Source organism: Eubalaena glacialis, chromosome 1, assembly GCF_028564815.1.
Source record: "Eubalaena glacialis isolate mEubGla1 chromosome 1, mEubGla1.1.hap2.+ XY, whole genome shotgun sequence".
Taxonomy (NCBI): domain Eukaryota; kingdom Metazoa; phylum Chordata; class Mammalia; order Artiodactyla; family Balaenidae; genus Eubalaena; species Eubalaena glacialis.
Window position 1 is genome coordinate 176,666,470 of NC_083716.1, and position 26,005 is coordinate 176,692,474.

The 26,005-nt window shown below is 37.7% G+C and overlaps 1 protein-coding gene across 2 annotated transcripts in view; it reads left to right on the forward strand.

Moving 5' to 3' along the window:
• Window positions 1-26,005, forward strand: part of CERS6 (ceramide synthase 6) — a 323,409-nt gene that overhangs the window by 271,555 nt on the left and 25,849 nt on the right. For both annotated transcript variants that reach the window (XM_061201251.1, XM_061201260.1), the window contains 2 exons: window positions 2,896-3,024; window positions 5,969-6,075. In XM_061201251.1, the coding sequence (XP_061057234.1) occupies window positions 2,896-3,024; window positions 5,969-6,075 (236 nt within the window). The remainder of the gene's footprint in view (window positions 1-2,895; window positions 3,025-5,968; window positions 6,076-26,005) is intronic.

Genomic DNA, 26,005 nt, shown 5'->3' on the forward strand with positions numbered 1-26,005 from the left:
CCTTGCTATATTGCCAAGGGCATTGTTTTATTTATTGGCATATATATCAGATACATGTTAGGAAACTTAATTATAAAATGGCCCTAATCCTCCATAAGTGTTTTAATCAATTTATGTTTATTCATTTTAAAATTAAATCGAGAAAACCTCTTCTCTTTCAGTGAATCAAGAGCAATCATTTAGGGCTAAACAATGAGAAATGTGGAAAGTATTGTTCTGGTTAGGTACTCAGCTAGTTAGACTTTAAAATCTGTGTATTCAGCATGGGCGAATATAAACTCACTGAACTGTTGAATTAGCACTCTGTGTTTTTATTTAATTATGTTTATGAGACAGTATAAAATATCAGTTGATAGGTTACCTCCACTTTAATTGATCCATTGTTTTGAAGTAGCTATTGTCTGGTGGATCACTCTATGCCAGGTGATACATTTCTGATAACAGCCCATAGTGAAGAGATTTCATCTTCCCATGGGAAACATTATCAAAGCAGTTTTTCTTGTATGCCTTAGGCATTTTGGTATTGTTCAACTCTAATACTTTAGGAAAATCCTAGAGACTTACAAAAACAGAGAAAATCAAGAGAAGTAGGTAAAACTGATAAGTTGAGTCTGTCCATAATCACTGATTAAATAAACTCAGAGCATGGTCTTCATTTCTCTCTGCCAGTGAGCTGAGAACTAGATGCAAATGTGGGTCTGGAGGAAGGAGTATAGTGGTAGGTCAACAGGCGGCAGGAGTTTGCACAACTTGGTACTGTAGTTCTACTGTGGCCATTAGAATGAATTAATGCAAGACAGATGATTCTGCCAACAATGGTATTCACCATCGTGGCAACACGGAGACTAGGTTAATTGAAAATAAGAGAAATAGTTGTACTTCATTTTTAAAATTATTCGACCTTATTTAAGAAACTAATACATTGTTTATCCTAGTAATAAATCAATATGGTTATCAGTAAATGTCTGGCACTTTCCAAGGCAGAAAAGTAACTTCTGGACACGTTCACCAAAGTGTATACAGAACCATTTAAATATTGTGTGTGTTTTTTAAAATATACCCATTTAACTTTATTTCATCATTGTCATTTAAAGCTTGATTTTATAAAATATAAAATGATATTCTTAAAGAGTTCTATAGTATAGGAATTTAAACAGTAGAAAAATGCATAGCTTTATAGGTTTAAGTTATATAAATTAAAATCAAATAATTGGAAATTTTTTCAACATGGGAGCTATACAATGAAATAAATGGAAAAATGACCTAATAGGAGCAATATTTCATTACTTACAGATTATCATTAGTTACTTTCAGGATCTAAACAAAAAATATTGTTTAAATGTTTTAAAACCATTTAAAAGTCATCATAGTTGACCTTTCAGACCCCAAACTGTTTGACATCAACAGAATATGTATGTGTGCACACACTTGCTCTCTTTTTCTCTCTCTCTCAGTTGCAAAATATGCGTCTCATTTTGGCTAATTTATCTCTACATGAATGGCCCATAAGAGAGTAGTCCTCTTTCTCCATGGTTTCAAGTAGATCATCATTAGGGCTAGTCCTGGCATTTAAGCCCCAGAGAAGTTCAAGTTTACTCTGGGAGAAATTCAGATTAAATAAGAGTAAAAATATCAGTAAGAGAGACAACATTTCTAAGCAACAGAAATTCCATGTTACAATAAACCAGGTGGCCAGGAGATAAGTCAATACCAGAGAAAGATGATCTTTTCACATGGGCCAAGAAGCATCTCCCTTGAAGTTGACCAAAATGAGGATGGCCAGCTTACCATTACTTTTGCTAATTATTTTTTTCTAATGACTGTAGATGGATAATGGTTAAAATTGAGAGCTTGTTTGTGTAGGACCCATCAGAAATGCCAACATATTATGATTCTTATTTTAACATCCCATTGGGCATATTCCAGGAGAAAGATGCCAAATCCCCAGCCACTCATAGTCAGAGAAGTGGTCTAGTTGGACCTGCACTGCTACCCAAAAGATTTTCCTAAAGTACAAATCCAAGTAATACCTTTCTTTGCTTAAAATCTGTCGACTGAAAAAAAATGCACAACCTAAAAGTTGAGAATTATGTAGTAAAACATAATTCTCAAATCGTCAAATAAATAACGGACAAAACTGAGTCCTTAAGCTGGGGACAGAGCATCTCGAATCACTCTGAGAGATTGCTCCGAAGAGACAAAGGGAGAGCCAGAATATATAGGATTTTTTGCAACAAACACCAGGTAGTCAGAACATCAAAAGATTACTGTTAATTAAAGAAAACCAGATACCTCAAGTTAAGGAATTTAGCTCTTTTCTGTGTATTGGAAGATGCAAGAGTCTGGGCTGCCTGGAATCATTCCTTTGGTATGCACCTCAGCTATCTGGGGCCAGTATCCTGTGCTTTCTCATCCTGAGTCTCCTCAGGGTACACTGTCAGGGGTGGCTGCAGCAGCTGACTGCTAGATGGGGCGCATCCTGTTTCCATCCTGAGTTTCCTCAGGACTCACTCTAGGGGAGGCTGTAATGTGATGGCTTGATGGCTGCAACATCCTTTGTTTACTGATATGGCAGGCAATATTTTTCATTTACCAAATCCTGTGGCAGTTTCTCCCATAGCTTCAAATTCCTTGGCTTAGTACAAAACACCCTTTATGATTTGGCCTTAGTCCTGGTGTTGATCACATTTTCCACAGTCACTGGTGTCCTGTGTTTCTCTCCCAGGACTCAGTAAACTCTCAAAGTATAGGAACTATCTCTTACTCACATTAGTGTTCCCAGTGCTGGGCCCATAGAGAGCCTTAAAATTATTGGATGAATGGTTGAATAGATGAATGGAAAAGCTGCATTGCTGCTAAGTCCTAACTAACATGCCTGTGTCTTCTCCTTCCCAGGACTTTGGCGTTATGTTCCTGCATCACCTTGTATCTATTTTTTTGATTACCTTTTCATATGTCAACAACATGGCCCGAGTAGGAACCCTAGTCCTCTGTCTCCATGATTCAGCCGACGCTTTTCTAGAGGTAAAAGTTTTCTTTCATCTATAAGAATACAAAATCTGGAATTCAGGAAATCCCCCAGATGATCAGTTTTTGTAGGGTCTGATAGATGGTGCTGGGAGAAGTTAGTACATGACTGCTTTGAAACTGAGGAGTGTTTCTTTGTAGGTTAAATTGGTGAAAGTGAGACTTTAGTATATAAAGTGGTGTGCGAAAAACATTCACCAAGTTAGCATTCTTTGTTAATAGAATAATGAAAACCTTAACCCTTCCACACTTAAGAAATGAGTGTTTTACAATAGGAAAATTACTACTTGAATAGGTTTTGTTTCTAGTGTTACAAGTTTCACACTGATTTATCTGGGAAGTGTATATAAATCAGTTTAATTAGTAATAGTAGTTGTACATCCTGATGAAATTAATGAGTAGTCATAGTTTTTATTACCAATATACATATTATCCTAGTATTTTTATAGTGAAAGTATATATGAATTACAAATTTTATATAAAAGCTATGTTTTCTATGCATGTAAGTATTAAGAATATCTGAGGAAATATTGGTTGCACTTTGATTAACTTTCTAAACCATTATCACTTAAAATTACTAAAGTAGCAAAAAAAAATAAAAAGAAAAATGCTTCTAGCATATTTCGAAAGATAAAATCCCAAGTAAAATTTTGATGCGGTATTTACTCTTACTCATGGCCTCCATGAAGAGACATACTCAATAAGGTTATATAACTATAGTTTTTTCATTTTAGTCCTAAGAAATTTATATAACTGGTCAAAAATGAACTTACCAGAGTACAAATTCCATGTAGAAATGGGTCTTAGAATCTGTATGCTTATTTTTTATTCCTGTTGGCCCACAGTTCTGCCCCTTTGAAGCATGTGCTATCACTGTGAATGTAGAATAGAGGTGCCCTCAAGTAATTATTTGTTATTCCAACATAAGCAGAAATTCCAGGCCATAAAATTGAATCTGCTATAAAGGCAATTAGTCAAGGTTTGAAGTGTATACAGCACTTCATTAAAGACTCTGGTCCCTATAAGGTTATGAAACAGAAAAGTAGTCCTAATGGGCTGGATATGTCAGATGATAGTTTGGCGCTATGGTTTTTAAGTGATTCAAGCTAAATTCTATTCAGCACATTTTTTTAAAGGAGAAATAAAACTAATATAAAGGCAATTTCCTGAAAATCAGTTACCATGTGGTTAAATCCTAAGTATGCTTGGAGGTAGAAATTTATATAGCAATATACAGTTTTGAAGTCAATCCTGTATAATCTGCCAACTCTAATGTCTGGGGAAATGGATGGCATAATGCTTGGCAGAGCCATAATTCAGAAAATGTGGGTTGAATCATCATCCACCACTTTTATCTAGAAAAGAAAAATAATCCAGAAATCCCAGTCATGTGGCTTGAAAGCAAATGTTCTTCATCACTTGGATTCTCTTTGACATCATAAAATAATGCTTGAGAATATCCAAATAATGAGATATGTTGACTCTTCAAAGTGGAATCTATGGCTTAGACATTTCAGAAAAATGGATGTTTAATGCTTTTTTATTGAATACTGGTGAATGAATGTAAAAGAAAAACTACATGGTTTACGTAGCTAGAAGGAGGCAGACGATGCTTTTTTTCTTTCTTAGTATAAGTTGTGGTGTCACATCCAAAGTATGCATGAAATTAAAAGTTCATAATCCTGGCTTCCACTCAATTAATAGATATTTCCCCTTAGGAATATATTTCTCTCGTAGCTTTGTATTTTACTTAAAGCTATTAAATTACAGCTTCTGTGGATACTGTCAACAATCCTTTCAAGTTTGACTCAGCTAATTTAACTTTGCAAGAAGTAGAAAATAATGTTATGAATTTAAAAGACCTCTTCAGTTTATAACCCTGTGTGTGGGTACTGTGAATTATATGTGAAAATGTAAAAAGCAGTAATCAAGGACAATTATGTTTTCAGTGTCACCTGTTCTTACTTAGAATCATCTATAAAAAGTAGATGGCAGGGACTTCCCTGGTGGTCCAGCGGTTAAGGCTCCGCGCTTCCAATGCAGGGGGCGCGAGTTTAATCTCTGGCCAGGGAATTAGATCCCGCATGCCGCAACTAAAGATCCTGCAGGCGGCAACGAAGATCCCGAGTGCCATAACTAAGACCCAGTGCAGCCAAATAAATAAATAAATATTTTTTTTAAAAAGTAGATGGTAGAGAAAGGGATGTATTTCTTCCTTCGGCTAATTTATAATATAAAAAGTGGTCATTTAAATCACTACCATAAATTATTAGTGTACTTCTCACAGACATTCTGAACATTAGTGACTTTCATCTAGAAAATTACCCATTAATGTAAATTTGAAAATTATACCTAAGTGGATTCGCTGAAATAACGTGATCTTGACACATTCTTCATTTCTAAATTTGTGAGGATAAGCCAAGAAACTCTCTCCCCAGAGCACTCCTTATACCTGTTTAAGGAAAACCTATAATTCTAAGTAGAAAGGGGGAAAAATGCAGGAAGGCTCAATATTCTCTATAAAGTTCGTGACTTTAGTGTTTGGGACTCATTAAAAGTTTAAAGGATTATGTAGCACTTCCTATTTTGACCTCTGATGCCAAATTCCTGTTTCGGCGTCTTTGGCTTGCTAATATCATCTGTAATGCAAGAATTTCATATTTTTCTGTTTTCCTGAAATCAACCATATAATTGAATTTTTCAGGTTGCTGAATATTTTATTAAATCTCTGACAGTCAGTAGTTCTACTTATGGTTAATATCACATTTCACTCGACTTATGGGTAATTTATAAATATGATGCATGATGCATGACATTTCAAAGTAGCAGGCATTTTATGCCTCTGGTAAGTTATATCTTAAAGCAGACTCATGCATATTGAAAGAAGCTTTTCATTTATCAATTTAACTAAATTAATCTGTCACATTTCTTCCTTTCATAGGCTGCCAAAATGGCAAATTACGCCAAGTTTCAGAAAATTTGTGATCTCCTGTTTGTTATGTTTGCCATGGTTTTTATCACCACACGACTGGGTATATTTCCTCTCTGGTGAGTATGCCAGTCTTCTTTCCAATAAAGGCGCCCCGTCCAGATAGGTTTTATGAACCATTTTCCTGTTGAATTTCACTCCAGATATTTAGTAAGAAGTTTAAAGAAAGCGAGGGAGGGACTCAAGAAACAGCTTGATTTCTTCTGCCAGAAGGGGGTTGCATTCTTTACTGATATTTTCCACAGGATCATTAGAGAAAGATGTGGCTTATATAGGTTCTTAAGCCACAGGAAGCTGTCTGCCATTTTAGGCTCCAGTCTAGAGTATGATTCAAAAACCTTAGCCATGAAAGTTTGAATTAAGAAAGGAAATATGGTGTTGCAATCAGTTAGATATCAGGGATCATCCTGTACCGGGGGTTCACCAAGGGTTGTCCCTGGACCCCCAGCAGCAGCAGCTATCACCTCTGAACTTGTTAGAAATGCAACCTATTGGTCCCCACCCACCCCAGACCTACTGAATCGCAGACTCTGGAGATGAGGCCTGGCAATCTGGATTTTGATACACCTTCCTGATGATTCTGCTACACATTAAAGTTTGAGAACCACTGTCCTGTATAATTCTCCTCATCAGCTGCATTTATAACTAAAGCAAATGGAAAGTATAACTCAAAAGTAACCCTTAAAATTATCTCTGACCCCTTAATGTCTGGATGTCATTAGCTAAGAAAAAGATACGACAGATTTGGATGGAATTTGACAATCCTTTCTATAGAAAATATGTCCACTGTCATTAATTTTTATGGAAGGCTATTACTTCTAGAAAAAAATGATCCCTCCGTATCACTTAAAGTCTACCATTGATGGCAGATTTTTTTCCATTTTGAGAAATTGATCTGAATGGGAAATGACAACAACGGAAATTGGAGAAAGTGGAGAAATGAAGGGCTACCTTTTCAGTCCAATAGGAAAATTACAAAAATAAAGTTGGGGCTTTTAAGTGAGTAACATCTATCACTGAGGTTCCGTAAACAAATTAATCTCTCACACACACACACACACACACACACACACACACACACACACAGCTTCTCCTTGAGGCTGGCAGCTCTTTCGCACACTTACTTATTAAGAAAATCGTATCCCAGCAGCAGTGCTGTGTATTGGCAACAAGCATATATAAAATGTATTATAGTTTTATATGATTGTAGGTAGCAAACATTGAAGTAATTTTGAATATAATGCATCTATAATTATTTCAGGATTGGAGCTCTTTCAAGATTATTAGCAGAACTAGTGGTAGGAATTTAAATAGAAGAAAGTCAAGCAAAATCCAGGAAAAATATCTCAAAAGAATAATAGAAAACTTTTCCTGCTTAGGATTTCTGAGAACCTGAGTTTTAAAGAAGTAAGCATCACTATCAAGTACTTTCATTTGCTTATTTCCCTTTAAGGATAGAATTAACGTAGAGATGTATCTCTTCTCCTCCTCTCTAGCTAACGTGCAAAAGCTCTTCAGGTTTAGACAGCAATGAGTTACCTAGAACATAAACTCAGAATATAGAAATTACGTAATGCTGCTAATGAATAACTCACGGGTATGCCCTGTGATGATGATATAAACCAGCTGCTTAGAAAAATCCTTGTAACCAAATACAAAACAAGAGCTGATATTGCAAATGCTGTAGGGCTTCTGCTACCACCGCCCTTAGCGCAGCCAAGTTTTTCAAAAAGCAACTTGTGGAGGGAAATATTTTATTGTTTGGGAGGCAAGAAATAATTTCTGTATACCTGCTGCCATTGTGGTTGTGCATCCAGTGAATGAAATCCTTGTCAGATATGTCTCATAAATTATGTGAGTGCTTGGATGACCTTTGTTTTGATCCTGTTTCTATTTCTGGAGTGTAATGGGCATTGAGAGTATTTAAAATAGTAAGGTGAATGACAATAACAAATAGTGTTTTAAATATTTGCCTTAATCCTATGAAATTATTCAAAAATTCCTTTTAGATTAGGGAATCCTAGAATTGGGAGGGACCCTACAGGTGACCAGCTCCAAACTGCTCTCCCACACCTCTGCCCAGGATAGGAATTCTCTCAATTTCCTGATTAGGAGTATTGCTTTAGAGGTCGAGGGAGAAATAAGTTTTTAATATGAAACAGAAACCTGGGTCTTTATAACTTCTAAGCTAGGGGTTCTTAATCTGGTTCAGAACCCCCTGAAACTGTTTGTAAAACGTATGTGTGTACATTTTTTTCCTGGGGGGCAGGGCCCATGGCTCTATCAGATTCTCTAAAGATCTGTGACTCCCTCCCCTCCTCAAAAAAGTACCTTCTGGAAAACAGAGAAAGTGTACCCTACCACTTCTGATTGAAAACTCTTAAGAACGTGAAGGTTTCTAATATATCATCTGTAGGCCTTCTCTTCAGAAAGCATCTCTAATCCCTTCAGTTATTCCTGCTTTTGTTCTCCTTTGTTCCTCAGAATTCTTCTTGTCACGATGATCCAAATGTGGACTGGCTGATAGAAAATATAAGAGCACTAACAAAAAGCTGTATTCAGAACTGCATTGCTTCTGATGCAGCTTGCCTTTGCATTGACATTCTAAGGAGCTTTCACCTTGCACTGGTGGCGATCTGATAAATAGCTGAGCTGCTGCCAGACCAAATTGCCCTCATCCTACATTTATTTCATTTTTATGTATTTTTATTTCTAATTATGATTCATTTGTATACCTAATCATACCACCTACATTTATTCCTGTTAGATTTCATCATGCTGTTTTCAGATATTCTAGCCCAATTAGGGTCTTCTGAACCACATCCAGTGTTACACTTATCCCTGCTACTTTTATGGTACTTGCAAATATGCCTCTCATGCTTCTCCCAACTCACTGAAGAAAAACGTTGACCCAGAGGGACTCCTGGTACACTATTTCTTTAAGTTGACCTCGATCTCTCAACCACCAGTCTGTCTTTATGACTTTTCTACTCATTACTGTCTTAGAACTGCTGTGTCATTATGCCTGCTATTTCTCCATATTTTTAAAAGGTGTAATAAGAGATTTTGTCAAAGGTCTTGTGAACATCAAGATTTACTCTGTTACTTGAGTCATTCTCTGCACATGTAGAGGCGGGGTGAAGAAAGAATAATGGCCCATCTGGGTGACTTGGTTTTAGGAGGCCTTTTCTGGCTCCTGGCTCTTCATTTCTAAGTGCTCACCCCCATTTGTTTGATGATCCATCTGCAGCAGTAGGCTTACCAGTCTAAAATTTCTGGTTTCGGCCTTTTCCGTATTGTCTAGGTGTGGACTTTTACCTTCTAATATACTACCACTTTTTATGTATTTAATGAATATTTATTGGGCACTTACTGTGTAACCAGTACTGGGCTGGGTGTTGAGACTTCAGTGCGACATGGGCCTCCCGTGGGGCACTTGCAGTTGAATCCCTACGGGTCCCTTCAGTATTCTGGTTGATAATTGTGTGGGGCGTAGGGACTATAAATTATTTTCTGAACATTTATTGGAGATAAATAACGTAAGTGGATTGTCAGTATTAACTAGTTTGGTTGCACGTACCAAGGAGCTCTGTCAGCTGAATAAAGCATTATTCTAGGTAGAGTGTATGTGTGTAAAATAGTCACTGACTGCTGGAGGAGAAGTGCTGGAGATACATTGGACTTCAGTTCTAACAAGCATTTCATAGACTTATTTCTCCCTCAAATATTTGTGCTTCAGCTGGAAGGAGAAATAAACTGATTCCTGTGCCCTCGCTTCTTTTAGTTTTCAACCCATTGACTTTGGAATCCTCAGCAATACCTCGGAGGTTCCTCCTGACTATAGCTGTGTTCCCACGTAAGCCATCAGAATTTTTGTGATTTGTGGGTTTGATGACACTTGGCTCATTCTCTCTTGTATCTTTGGTCCACGCCTCACAAAGTCAGCATACACCATGATTAGCCTTTTCAGAGCCATGCACTGCCCGGACTTTTCTTTTGGCCGTAATACGTCTTCTAGAAGAGCGCTATCCAAAAGAAATATGGTAAGTCAGGCTTCTTAGTAATTTAAAATTTTCTAGTAGCCACATTAAAAAGTAAAAAGAAACAGGTGACATCTGTTTAAATAACGTTTTATTTAACTCGGTATATCCAAAATAATATGATTTTAACATGTAATCAGGATTAAAAATTGAGATATTTCGTTCTTTTACTGCACACTACATCTTTGAAATCAGGTATGTGGTTCACGTTACTGCATCTACTCAAAAGTCTATGTATTTTAGCCTTTACGTTGTACCTGGACAGTGAATGATTTGCTCCTTTTTGAGAGTAAGCCTATCCATCGTTGTAAGCTGTTACCGTGTTCGTTGATCTGCATCTGTCTTTCCTCAACTCCGTTTGTCTGTGATCCCTGAAGTTCCTAACAGTTTTCCATATTTTATGAAGCTTTGGTTTCCATTGGCGTAGGGTAGTTTGTGCTTAATCCCATTATAGCATCTATCACAGTGCTTAGCTCCCAATGGCTACTCAGTAAATATTTGTTGAGTGAATTAGGTACTATTTAATCCTAAATTGTCTCACATCTGTTTTCTTAGTTGAGCTCCTTAATTCATTGTGAAGTACGTAGGTGCAGTTTTTCCCCTATTATACAGAGAAAACCAATTCATTTAGTCAATGATTTACCTAGTCTCTCTGGACTCTGGTCTCCTGACATCAGTTCAATTCAACAGGTACTTACTAAATTCTAATTGTTCTCCTACAATACAGTGTACTATATTATTTAAGAATTAGGCCATAAAGCTGTTGATGAGGCACATTTCTGGTAGTTGCTACATAAAAAAAGAGTCATTTTTAAATCACTGTCCCTATTATTCCGTCCCAGCCAAGACACTGCATTGTAAGCATCATCATTTTTTAGCCATACATTAGCATCTGGTATCGAAAGAGGCAAATCCACAAAGATCCTGAAAGGGAAGGGGCACGGTGCAGTCAGTAGAAAGACTGCTTGCTTTGAGTCACGGTTCTTCTCCTCACTGCATGTCAGGAAACCAGCTGTGTAGCTTCTCTGCATCTGTGGACTCATCAGAGAAGAATAGTAGTAATTGTTCCATCTACCTTACCAGGAAATGTTAAGGATCAAATGAACTATTGTTTGTAGCAGTGTTCTAGAACTATAAAGTACTTTATAACTATTAAGCATTTTGTAAATAGGTGTTATATTACTGTTAGAGATGGAAATTCCCATTATGGCCAAGTGGTCAGAAATTTTTATTGCATTTTATAACCTCCAAGTAGTCTAGATTAAGGAACCATAAGCATAGATACTTTTGAAATAAAATTCTTAAATGCTCTCTCCAATTATGGAGGCAAAATATCTTGTTTTAGTCACTTCTGTTCTCAGTGAGCATGTAATAATGGACACGAGCTGGGTTGACTTAGTCCCTCAAATCCTAAGTGATGGTTCCTATCCTGAGCCAGCAGAAGTAACCATTATTGTTCACAGAATGTCACAGAATTTCACAAAATGCAAGTATATGTTAGGCTACTTCTTTTTTTTAATATCTTTATTGGAGTATAATTGCTTTACAATGGTGTGTTAGTTTCTGCTTTATAACAAAGTGAATCAGTTATACATATACATATGTTCCCATATCTCTTCCCTCTTGCATCTCCCTCCCTCCCGCCCTCCCTATCCCACCTCTCTAGGTGGTCACAAAGCACCGAGCTTATCTCCCTGTGCTATGCGGCTGCTTCCCACTAGCTATCTGTTTTACATTTGGTAGTGTATATATGTCCATGCTACTCTCTCACTTTGTCCCAGCTTCCCCTTCCACCTCCCTGTGTCCTCAAGTCCATTCTCTACCTCTGCATCTTTATTCCTGTCCTGCCCATAGGTTCATCAGAACCTTTTTTTTTTTTTTAGATTCCATACATATGTGTTAGCATACAGTATTTGTTTTTCTCTTTCTGACTTACTTCACTCTGTATGACAGTCTCTAGGTCCATCCACCTCACTACAAATAACTCAATTTCATTTCTTTTGATGGCTGAGTAATATTCCATTGTATATATGTGCCACATCTTCTTTATCCATTCATCTGTCAATGGACACTTAGGTTGCTCCCAAGTCCTGGCTATTGTAAATAGTGCTGCAATGAACATTGTGGTACATGTCTCTTTCTGAATTACGGTTTTCTCAGGGTATATGCCCAGTAGTGGGATTGCTGGGTCATATGGTAGTTCTATTTTTAGTTTTTTAAGGAACCTCCATACTGTTCTGCATAGTGGCTGTGTCAATTTACATTCCCACCAACAGTGCAAGAGGGTTCCCTTTTCTCCACACCCTCTGCAGCATTTATTGTTTGTAGATTTTTTGACGATGACCATTCTGACAGGTGTGAGGTGATACCTCATTGTAGTTTTGATTTGCATTTCTCTAATGATTCGTGATATTGAGCATTCTTTCATGTGTTTGTTGGCAATCTGTATATCTTCTTTGGAGAAATGTCTATTTAGGTCTTCTGCCCATTTTTGGATTGGGTTGTTTTGTTTTTGATATTGAGCTGCATGAGCTGCTTGTAAATTTTGGAGATTAATCCTTTGTCAGTTGCTTCATTTGCAAATATTTTCTCCCATTCTGAGGGTTGTCTTTTGGTCTTGTTTATGGTTTCCTTTGCTGTGCAAAAGCTTTTAAGTTTCATTAGGTCCCATTTGTTTATTTTTTTTTTTATTTCCATTACTCTAGGAGGTGGGTCAAAAAGGATCTTGCTGTGATTTATGTCATGGAGTGTTCTGCCTATGTTTTCCTCTAAGAGTTTTATAGTGTCTGGCCTTACATTTAGATCTTTAATCCATTTTGAGTTTATTTTTGTGTGTGGTGTTAAGGAGTGTTCTAATTTCATTTTTCACATGTAACTGTCCAGTTTTCCCAGCACCACTTATTGAAGAGGCTGTCTTTTCTCCATTGTATATTCTTGCCTCCTTTATCAAAAATAAGGTGACCATGTGAGCGTGGGTTTACCTCTGGGCTTTCTATCCTGTTCCATTGATCTATATTTCTGTTTTTGTGCCAGTGCCATACTGTCTTGATTACTGTAGCTTTGTAGTATAGTCTGAAGTCCGAGAGCCTGATTTCTCCAGCTCCGCTTTTCTTTCTCAAGATTGCTTTGGCTATTCAGGGTCTTTTGTGTTTCCATACAAATTGTCAATTTTTTTGTTCTAGTGCTGTGAAAAATGCCATTTGTAGTTTGATAGGGATTGCACTTAATCTGTAGATTGCTTTGGGTAGTATAGTCATTTTCACAATGTTGATTCTTCCAATCCAAGAACAATGGTATATCTCTCCATCTGTTTGTGTCCTCTTTAATAAGCTAGTTCTTTACTGCAAGTGACAGATTCACAAGTCATTGTCCAGCCACAAATGGGCATACTACAATTGCCAGAGCCTCCTCCTATAGCCTAATGATGACTTTACACATCCCCATTCATGTCCCATCAAATGCTAACCCCTTGGCTACAGGAAACTTAGAATCAAATATGTACCTTCAGTGGTCTGCTGCTATTCAAACAGAAGCACGTGGCTTCTCAGAATGTTACTTTCTGTGGATTTCTATCCTATAAAGTAGGGGAATCATTTGCTGATTTGTACTCTCTGAAAGTCTCTGCAATTAAAAAGAAAAATGTTACAGAGGAGCCTAGATCATTCTTTTACCATTTTCCATAATAAGATTCGAAATTCATCTAGATGCATATGAGAATATCATCTTCTTCTCTGATTTATTTTTCAAGACATATTTTACCAAAGTAGTGTGGCTTATATGCTTTTCTGAATATCTGGTAAGATTAGTCTTGGAGTTCACAAATTTGGACAAGCTGGATTTTTTTTTTTTTTTCTGGACTCTTCTTGACAGATTTTCTCTGAAATTATCCTTGATGCTGGTCTGTATTAAACAGATTTGAAAGATAAAGGATGAAACCTAAGTCTTTTGGCTGTTAGGTATTTTGGCATGTTTTTAATAATACGTATATATACTAGTATCAGTTACTACCTTCATAAAGTGAGGTAGAGTTGGATAGAAATAATGTGTGTTGAGATGTTTTGTTCTTTTCATGTAAACATAATAATTTTAATATAATTTTAATATTGAAGGGCTAGACCAGGAATCAACAAACTATGGCCTTTAAGACAAATCAGCCCATCGCCTATTTTTATAAATAAGATTTTACTGGAACACAGCCTTGTCCATCTGTCACATATTGCCCTTGTCTGCTTTCTGCTACACTGGCTTGAGTGGTTGGGACAGAGTGTATGTGACCCGCTAATCCTAAAATATTTAGTAGCTGGTCCTTTACAGAACAAGTTTGCCAACTCTTAAGACAAGACCATTAAGAATTAGCCTGATGACTTGTGGACACAGGCGGGGAAGGGGAGGGTGGGACAAACTGAGAGAGTAGCACTGACATATATACACTACCATGTGTAAAACAGATAGCTAGTGGGAAGTTGCTATATAGCACAGGGAGCTCAGCTCGGTGCTCTGTGATGACCTAGAGGGGTGGGATGGAGTTGGGGGCGTGGGAGGGAGGCTCGAGAGGAAGGGGATATATGTATACATATAGTTGGTTCACTTTGTTCTACAGCAGAAACTAACACAACATTGTAAAGCAATTATACTCCAATAAAACAAACAAAATAATTAATTAATTAATTTTTAAAAGTCTGAGATAGGGAAAAAGAAAGAATTAGTCTGATGAGTAAAAATAAAGCAATGTGGGGAGTGGCATATTAAATGTTTTCAACCTTTGGGTGTTTTCTAGAAGTATTGTCTACCTTAGGCGAAAAACATGAAGATATTGTTAGTATTACATGTGGGTATGGGATATGCAGAATATGCTCTCAATTAAGTAAGTTTTTCTGCTTTTGTGACTTGAGTCAACAAAAAAATGTGGCGTCCTAGTAACACTGTCTCCACAGAATTAATGTCTTAAGTGTTCCCTCCCTCCCAATCACTGCAGAGAATCTTGCTGGGGGAAGGAGGAAAAGAACAAAAAGATTGTTTGCTCTAAGTATTATAAAATGTGTTTACATACCATCTATGGAAAAAATTCAACACGGCCATTTCATCTGTTTTAAAAATACCTGAGTATTGTAATAAAGTCTAATGCCAGGGCCAGAGATTTGAAAATTTGCTCAAGGGTCTCACATATTTGAGAGTGATGCTTTATGGAAAATGCAGTAACAAATGAAGGACCCACATCAGCTCTGTTTCCATTTGCTTATGTTACCATAAAGGGCAGTTGTATAGCAGGCTAATTCTCTCCTCCAGCTACCCTCACCTCCCTCACTGTGGTCCCTGGGTCTCTGTCAACTGGCCGTTCTGTTCATGCTAAGCCCCCTGTCACAGTCCTGAGCTCAGCCTTGGACCAGCTTGTGACTGCTCATTGCCTACTTCCCAGTCTGGACCATTACCTGAGCCATCCCAGAAACCCTCCCTGCACAATCCCAGTGCACGGGGCTCTAGGGCACTGTCAGTGGAGACCACCCTGGCTGTGTTCTTTCATTTTCAGAACTTCATCCATGCCCCTGTCGCCTCTGGGATGGCAGTGTAGCCGAAAAGACAGAACCACAGTATCACCAGCATCTCTGGAGTCATCCTGTTCCTTGGGGGGATATATCTCACCATGTATTATTATTTAACTTTTTATGTCTTTAGGGCCAGGGAGCAAAAACTTTGCAAATTCCTCCTAGACAAGGAGCCATTTATTCTTTACAGATCTGTTTGATGCACTTCACTGTGAGCCTGCTATATGTCAGGCAGAATGTGGGTGTTGGGGACATAGGTAGTGATTAGGTCATGATCCCAGGAACATCCAGCACTGCGAAACTATCAATAAATATTTGTTAAATGAATAGCTGAGATTTTAGAATTTCCTGTGTGGTTTGGCACAATCATGACCGAGACTCTGCAGCCTACCATCTTTCCTTATAAGACAGAATAGGCCAATCCAAGAAGACAAAGCTGGCAATGACTCAGTAACTTTTAAAAGCAGGGGGGCATTCCAGCCACTGAATCATTTTGCTCAGACAGAATTTATGGAAACAGCATTGTGCAATCATTTAATAACTGCTGCCTTTGTCCACAGCAGATAATAAGACAGAAATGCTTAATTTGGAATGCTAAATGTCAAAGAGTTGGAAATATAAGAGTTCAAGATATATAAGGAAAATCATAAAACATGTAGATATACTGAAACTGCAGGCTGACTAGGAGCCTGGTGGTGGGCGTGGCTCCTCATTAGGGCAGCGTGAAGAGAGGACGTTGTCCAGAGGTTCCAGGGCAGTGTAGGAAGGGAGCAATTGTCCATGAGAAGAACAGATAGAAAAAACAAATAGAGCATCTTTCCTACATCCATGGGACCACCAAAGAAAGTAAGCAGGAACACACAGAACACCATCCCAATGTAGTAATTAATTCTGTCCTAGCACCCTGGGAACAGTTGTTCCCAGCCACCATTGGGGACTTGTCAGGCACCCAACCTCAAAATCGTAGCAAACTCTGCATCTCTCAGAGCAGCTTGCACTAACCCAACTTAGCTGTCTTAATTCCTTTTTTTTTTTTTTTTTTGAATGGACAGCATATAAACACAGACCTAATTTTCACTAGTGTCTTAGACTACTTTGTATCCCACACAATCCCAACCTATGCCTTTCAATAGTTATCAGGGTATAAATATTTCATTTGATTTATTTGTTGCTAATACATTGTATTGTAATCTTTGAGTTATATATTCAGTAGTTTGAAGAAATGTAGTATGAAGCATTCATTGAAATACTTATTAAAACATTTTGAAGAAGTTATTCTGAATACATTCTGCTTTTTAATGGTGTATAAGAATAGCCAGACTGAAACAATTCTGAATGTTTTTAAATTCTGAGATAAAGAAATGCTATTTTAATTACTTAACATTTTTAGGTTGTCTTTGAATTGAAATGTAAATGTAGTAAAATGTATTTACTGAAATGGAATAGTCTATTAACTGTAATCTTATTGCCCAGTAGTGTATGATAATCAAATAAGGAAATATTGGGGATTATTTCCCAAAATAGCCTCCAGGGAGTGACCTGGGTCTCCTGTCTTCTCACCTGTGCTCTGTAATCATAGTTAGTGGTAAGGATGTTAACTTGAAACAATACATCATTATGAACCATCAAAAATTAGTAAACTATTTTCAGTGACTTTTTATTATGCGCTTTGACCAATAATAAATGAACAAAACAAAATAAGGAAATTTTTCTAGTTACCATTAAGTTAACTAGAGTATTTCTATTACTCAAAATTTTAGTCCACCACATTTTCCTTGTTCTTATCCTATGGACATACACTGGGATGTTCTGTCTTTTGTCTGCTACTGAAGGGCAAACACCTTGATACAGCAGTGAATAAGTTGTTATTAAAGTACAGTGTGAACACACCCTATTCGCCCAATTCAGGGGCTAACATGAAGTACTGAAAGAATTCTTCTTTGTGTACAAGCCTCTTAAATTACTTCACTTTCCAGAACACTACCTTATGTGAGGAGAACAATTTGCAAAGTCAGCACTTTATTAAAAAGGGTCAAAACCCTTTCCTAAACATTAAGTCTACAGTATCTTCCAGAAATAAGTCAGGTGCTTCACAAAATAGGTTAAAGTTGCCTTGATGAAGTACAGAAGAAACAGGGCTTGACTGGCTCTCTCAGTAGTGAATTATTCATGGAGCTTGATCCCCCTTTGCTCTTCTAGCCATAGGATTGCATTTATTTCAAATTGTGTCCCCCTCACCCCACTCAAAAATTTAATTAGATGTTTGAGTCCTCTGCCCTCAATAGCAATCACGTGGCGTTCTCCTGAAGTGCTCTTCTGGTGCTATTGTTTGGTATTCATTTCCTTGTCGCCCTTCTCCACTAGGGAGTGAGTTCCAACAGGGCTGGGACCATGTTTCCTTCTCCATTTGTATGCTCAGTACTGTGTGCAATAGTCAGTATGCTGTAAGTTTGCTGATTTATCTCACAATAGATCTCTGATTTATTCTAGGTCTAAATTCAGAATTCACTTTCATGAAGGTGCTCTCCCCAGCCAGGTAGTTTGTTTACTTATTTCAATATAATAGAGTATCATTCTTTTTATTTTCTTTCTCCCAAAATCAAGGAGAAATATTCTGAATGCCAGAGTAATGCTTACTTAAATTCCCTCCTTTCTTGAGCCCACATGTCTTAACTAATCCCCCTACATAATTTATCTACCCAACATGCTACCCTTGTAGCTAGTGTTTGGGACAGGCCCTCTTTCAGACATAGAGTGTAGGGGGGACTGGACTTTGGGTGGCCCACACCAGACATACTAATGTGACTGTTCCCTTTCTCTTTTTAACTTGATTTCTACCCGTCCTTCAAAAGTCTGGGGAAGATGATGAAAGATTGCCTTATTCTGAAAATAACTGCATGCACAACTAAGATCATTGCTTATTTTTATCTTCTGGCCTACTTTTTTCTAACAAAAAAAGAGGTGAAATAAAGTGATGCTCTACTGTGTATATGTGAGATGGACAGATAGATAAATAAATATAGACAGTTGATAGATATAGATATTTGATAAAGATATTTTATATATGTACTTTATATTTATCATATATTTCTTATTTTATATATTTTAAAACTGTATTTGTGCATAAATATATATTATTTATCATATATAAATATATGTGAGATATTTATCTTAAGTAAATATATATTGTATAGATATTTATATATTTTATATAAATATATCCTGTAGTAAAACTTTTGCTTACTCTTATCAACATCAAATAAATATCACACCAGCTGCTTCCATGAGTTCATGGGGCTTCTCTTAGTAATTAAAAAGCAGTGAGGCTATTGATTGCTGCCTGATGCAAAAGGAGTAAAAGGAATAAAATTGAATGATATATTTTCCACATAAATTGGCCATAATGGCTTTGAGATTTCTGATAAGGCAGTTCCACTGCATTTACATGAAAACCTAACAGTTCCATTAAAACTGTATTTTGCTGGCACTTTTTGTACCTGGAGAGTCTTGATGTTACAAATATGTCTAAAACATGCACACCATCGTTTCTACCCATCCTCAGGATATATCACTATCTTGAGAGCCTTGAAAAATAGCCAGTAGATTCCCAGACCACTTGAGATCAGATCCAGACTGTTTTCCCCCAAGCAAAGAGGGAAGAGAAGTTAGTTTCTCATCTTCAAATTAACACTCTATCCCTGTTCTGGTGGGTAGTGATGACCTGCTTCTCCTCCTTACTGTTCCGACATCTGAGAACCTCTTGGCAGTGAAAAATGATGCATTTTCCTTTCAAAGAAAGGACAAAAATGTTTGACAGTAAGGTATGTTAGTTCCTAGAGTCATCATTTAACCAAATGAATATCTTCATTAATAGTAGAAGAGCAATATATAGTTATTTTTTTATAAGGAATAAGCAGCTCAACTCCACAGGAGGGAGACTAAGTACATTTCTATTAAATTCTTCCAGCAATAACAAGAGCTTCTGATGATTATGAAAAAGCTTGAAATTAACTTGAAATCTGATTATAGTAGAGGGGTAAGTAGGGGGTGATAGGGGTCTCACCCAAGAATCTGGATTGAAACAAACACGTGTGAATAGTCATCTTGTCTTTGTGCCTGATGTAGTTTATCCTCAGGCCTTCTCTTTGAGCTGACCAGAAAGAAAAAAAAAAATCAGATTGACAAGATTTTATATTTAACATACATTGTTCAGAAAAAGGAAGGTATCTACAGTATCAAATGCTGCAAGGGGAATCAAGGCAAATGAGACCACTGGTGAAACTGTGCATGTGCTCTTCTTCATCCGTAAAATGGGAGACTTGGGACAAATGTCAAAGATGTCTTCTAAAATGTTTAGATTTTATGATTTCACAATTTCAAGTGGGTTGGTAACCTTCCAGTGAGAAATTTATTTATAGAGTGATCCCTGCAAGGGATTCTGAGCAGGGGACAAGGGGGTGGTAGGCAAGAAGAGAGTGGACATAGATGCCTTGTTTAAAAGGTTTGTGGTGTGTAGAAGGAAAGAAATAAGATGATCATTAGATTGAATATAGTATCAAGTAAAGATTTTTATAGAATGCTAGACATCTGTGCTTCCTTTAAAAAAACAGAGGAGAAAGAGTACTTGGAGGTATCACTGAAGTACCCATGATTAAAGAAGAGACTCCTGCTTTACAGAGAAGTGAAGGAAGGGAGGCAAGTATCCAGTGTTGGTTCCAGTTAGGTGACTTCTCAAGGACCCATGATTCCTTGAGTCAGTGCAAAGGAAGAGACCGATGATACTGATGCTGAAAGAACACTGAGCAAGCAGAGTCCCAGAGGGTTAACAGCCAGGTGGAAGGGCAGCCCTCTAAAAGTAGGAAACTTGTCCTTCTGAAGCTTGAGACAAGGAAAAAAAAGAGAGAATGATGGAAGACTGGACTGGAAGGGGTGTGCATGTAGTAGAAAGGTATATCTGATGGTCTGTAGTTTCTTTTTAACAAAACCATGCTCATACCTGACAAGATGTGGGAATTGCGTTGGGATTGGGGTGAGAGGTCCCGGGAATGATAACAGAGCAATGACATGAACTCATTGCCCTTTGAGCCAATGGTCAGTGAACTGCAGTCACTTCCTGGGGACCTTGACCATTTAATACCAGTGATTCAGTTCAGCTACTGTGTTGTGACCACCCAAATTGGTAGATCTGCTCTCTCAGTGGGTAGTAGCAAAATCTTCCTGGTGTCCTTGGGGCCCCAAACCAGTAACCGTAAGTATCTCCTGTTGTACAAGACCTCAGAGAAAATCGAAACCCAGAAAAGTTAAGTGACTTTGCCCAGGGCCACAGTGAGATTTCATCATGGTCAAGAATAGAAATACACCTTCTGTTTTCCTTTCCTAGTGTTCTCTGCTTTAGTTCATTCTGCACAGGGGATCAGTAAGACAGTGTGGTCTGAAGAATAAAACCCTAGAGTAGGCTAACTTTGGCCTTATCCTTGGCTCTGCCACTGACCTTAGTATCTCTAGGCCTCATATTCCTTATTGGTAAAAAATTTCCAATTTAATATCCTAGGTCTGAAAGAATGTACAGCAACTTTAAGGACTAATTGAAATTAAGTACCAAGGTCCTGGCTACCTGGGATTTTGTTAACTGGCTCCCAGCAGTTAGGGGATTATAGAAGGAAGAAAGTTAATTTATTACAAGAAAGGATTTAGTGATGAATAAACCACTTTAAAGATTAGTGCTCTCTCATATATTCCTCTCTCGAGCCATTAATGCCTTCCTCACCAGTCTAGTGAGATGAAAGACGAGTGTCAAAGGAATGCAAGTTACTTGCAAAGTGAGAAATTGTATCTGATGCACAATATGCAAGATTTCTTGAAGTCAATGAAAGTGATATTAGATCTCTGCTCAAAACATACCTAAGCCATGGCCAAAGGAGTTGGCAGACCATTCAATAATTGAAAAAAGGAAAATCAACAAGGATGGTGACATGATAGGTACTTCAAAAAGGAAAGGTGTGAATTTCAAAGGATTGTGAGAGACGCTTGATAAAATGTTAAAGCCATTGCATATTCTTACATCTTCTTTAAAACTGTCATATACTACTACGATTCCATTTTGAAGAAGATTATGTAACCCTCCCAATCAGTGCTTCATTCATTTTTAGTTTGTTCTAAGAATTAGAGCATAATTGCAATTATAACCTAAATTTGATTAAATGGAAGATAAAATAAATTCATTTTCATGAATTTTATTTCATTTCTCAAAAAACAAAGTCTTGATGGACCCTTTTATTCACTCTTTTCTATGAAATTTATGTTCTGTTTTAAGTGGATTCACTTTAAATGGCTTTTTCTTGGTGGCAATGTTCCTTTGAATAGAATGACGTCCTATACTCAGAATTTAAAGTGGATATAGTATTTCTCTGACTTTCTAAATCCAGTCTGTGTAACCTGGGAATAGGACAAGGAAAGCAAATGAGTAAGGGTTGAGCAGGTAAGGATTGTTAACAGTGTTAATGATCAACCTCCAACCAAGGGGGTCAGGGGAGCCTGTGTGTTATCAGGGACTCTGTTGACATGACTGGCCATGGGATTCAACCCATGGAAGAAGTTCAGAGATTCCCAGGATGGACCAGGTAAAAGGAAGGAATCCAGGTTTTATATTTTCTTCATGGTTTTATTTTTTGTTTTCCTTTCTGAGTTTACCTTTGTTTGCACGTTCTTTATGGCAGAAGGAAACATGGATCCTTCCATCCTCCTCCCACTGGGAAGGGTGTAATACATTCTGTTCTTCCCTCAGCAGGCAGTGAAGTGCTTGGAGTGGGTAAAAACTTTGAAGTAGAGCATTTTGCTTGTCCATGGAGGCAGAGCAACTGAAACACATAATTTGAAAATAGCCAATTGGTTTAAATTAGTGAATTTACAGGGATTCCCTTTCATATGAGTGCTTTTCCTTTCATCAGCTTAATTCCCCAAATCTCACGGGGAAATGGCAATTAATATCTTTCAAGGCAGCTCATCCTGCTGTTCAGAGGAGTCTTTTCCTAACCAATTTCTACATCACTTGAAAGAGAATAAAGCTAATCCTCTTTTGGGATTCTCACTAGCTGTGGACCTTACTAACCCTCAGGGTCCCAAGAGATGGTTACGGTTACTGGTTTGAGGCTCCAGGGACACCAGGGAGATTTTGCTACTGCCCAATCAGAGCAGATATACCAGTTTGTGCTATCACAACACAATATATGAACTGAGTTGTTGGCGTTGGTGGTCAAGGTCCCCAGAAGTGTTTGCAGCTCACTGGCCACTGGCTCAAAATGCAGCATAGAATTTTTCACTCTTCCCATTTTGGTAACAACATCTATATGTTGTCTATCAGTTGGGTCCCCTGAAAAAAAGACGCTGAGATGAAGTTAGGAGGGCCAGAGGTTTATTAAGTGGTTATCCTTGCCAAAGATAAAGTGAAGGAAGCAGGAGTGGGGCAGGCAGACCTTCAGACAGTGAAGTTGATCTGACAGTCTCAGCCAGCCCCACAGAGAACTACAGAGCAATGAGTACCCATTAGAGGAGTCCTGGTTTGGGCACAAGTGGGTAGACCCTATTACCGCTGCATGTTCAGTTGTTGGCTAAGCACTGCCCAGGCCTAATCTCAGACACTGTGGCAGATTCTGAAGGCCCTGCCGCTGGAGCCTGCCAGCTAACTGCACTTCTCACAGCTGAATGGTAAGTTCTTCAAGAAGAAAGGAGATGGAAGCAGCACACCTCGTTGGTATAACGTATGCCACGATAAACAGGAAACTAATACTAAACCGTTCAAGTGAACAAATCCTTCAGGAGCAAAAGACTCACACAGCAAATTGGCAGCGTTTGGCAGCCGATCACTTACAAATTTCAATAGTCAACAGGGTTTATCAGATTGTATTTGGGGAACATACATTGCTTTGCTTTCTGATAAACTTAACTTTATTCTGAAGGACAGTAATGATAAAGAACTTATCCTATACCAGTTTAGTTTAAAAAGTTGCTTAGCAGTGAAGCAAAACAAAAGAAAGAAACGAGGTTTATGTTTAGTGGTCTATCTATATGCATCTGGAGCATGTTTCTGGAATAATTCAAAAGGGCCAATCCATTTCATGCCTCCTGCTGCTAAATGAATGTGGGAGTCAAGCTGCTATTTTCACAGTGCAAGACATTTATTGTTGATAAAAAAAATCTCCCACTTATATATAATCAGTATCCTGGCAAAGGACACTGTAGAACTTCAGCTCCTTAAGCATAGAAAGTGGAAGAATCTTAAAAAAATAAAAATCAGGCCTGTGAGCTAAAAGTTAAAAACCAGTCCGCCACAAATCTCAAAGTAATGCAACACTTTCATTCTGCTCAAACAGACCAGTTCTTTACTGAGTGTGTGTCTTTTCGGTTGACAAGACTGATCTTTACATGTCACCCCTCCTCCATTGAACAGTACAGCACTTTGATTATTCAGTCAGTATGGGACCAGTTAGCTCTGTGTCTAGCTCATTCAGAGCTATCAGTGTTAATGTAACTTAATGTCCTCTAACACTTTTAACAAATTTCACCTCTATTCCCTCTCCCCCAACCCCCCAAAAAGCATATAAAATCAAGAACTAATCCAATTGATGTTATGGTAGATTTAGGTCTACAAATTATTGTACCCTCCTTAGCCATTTCTGCTTCCTAAAAATGTATACAAGAACAGTTTGCTCCTGAGGTGTGTTGGGGGTGGAGGGTGACACCCTAATCTGTTTCTTCTATTTAGATTAAATGTGGAAACATTTATTATCAGACTGCTTTAGGCCTCTAAGAGTGTGATCCTTGGACTGAAATGGTTTCTGAGTACAGAGCATGAAATGCTAGTGAGACCTTGTCACCAGCAGCACTTAGGAAATATTTTTTCTAGGCCAACAGAGCACAGAAAGAAAAGAAAGGAAGTGTAGAAAGGCTAAATAAATTCATTTCCCACTGATAGGTTACCATCACCCGGTATATCATAGAACACAGTAAGAATGTGTGGACCCCCTGCACTAGGCCCAGCATCATGCCAGGTGACCGCTGAGAATACAGACTAGGATTGCAGACATGTCCCCCACGCAAACCCGTGTGGATGCCAACACAATCAGAAGTGAGAAAATTTTCTCCCAAAGCTGGAGGTTATTTGCCATGGAAAGTAGAAGACATTTGGAGGACCTTAGCTGATGACTTGAGCTGACCTGTAAACTGAGGGTAGACATTGTACCATAATAATGTAGGTGCTTTTTTCAACCAGCTTACTCTCAAAAACTAAATGGAGGAGTAATTTTTAAAAAAGGAGGAGGGGAAGGTGGACGCATGTTAAAATTCTGTGAGGTCTCTTTTTCCCTCTTGCTTTCTGAAAATAAATCTGGAAGTAGGTATTTACAGCTTTCATCAGAACCATGTTAGACATTCAGCTGTGGGTGTTAGATCAGGATATTCGTAAGTCATTTATCACCATAGCTCTGAAGCAGGGTTTCTCAACTTTAGCACTGTTGACATTTGGGCCAGATAATTCTTTGTTGTGGACTATCCTTTTGATTATGGGATGTTTAGCAGCGTTCTTGGCCTCTGTCCACTAGGTGCCAGTAGCACACACGCCCGGTTATGACAACCAAAAATGTTGTTAGATGTTGCCAAATGCTTCCTGGGGGCCAAAATCAGCCCCACTTGCGCACCACTGTTCTAAACCAGAGATTCTCAAAATTGTTTAGAGGATGAAGACCTAGAAATAATGATGTGCTTTATAGGACACCACAAGATATTGTCATCTTTAAAATGCTATTGTTTCATTTCTGAATGATTTTCCTAGAAGAAAATGGCATTATAACATATAAGCTACAGAAAATTATAATCTCCAATACACATGCCTAGGATAAATTATTAACAATTTCCTTGTATATACCTTTAAGTTTAATTTAAGTAAATGACAAAAGTTTACAGAAAACTTGAGAATTGTCTTTCCTACAGCTGAGAAAAGGCAAACTTCACTTTAGCTCTAGAATTTCCATGCTTTTAGCTAGTTATAAATTTCCTAAACTTTGGCCACTTCCAAACTATAATTTGTGCCAGAATCACATACTATTATTACTTGCTTGAAAGCTTTCCTTAATAGACTCACTTCCTTTTATTTATAGAAGTTTATTTTTTTTAAATCTATATATTACTACAGAAAATTAAACAGGATGAGTATACATTTTGTAAAATAAACATTCACATAAATATATAACTCATACATATTCATCTCACACCTAAAATCGTCTTCATACCATACTTTGGAACCAGTGAACTAGGCAAACACCCATATTCTATTGAAGTTTTATGTGAGATTAGAAGGCTCAAAAAACTCTATAACACTTTAATACTAAGATACTTCCAAACCATTTTTCAGG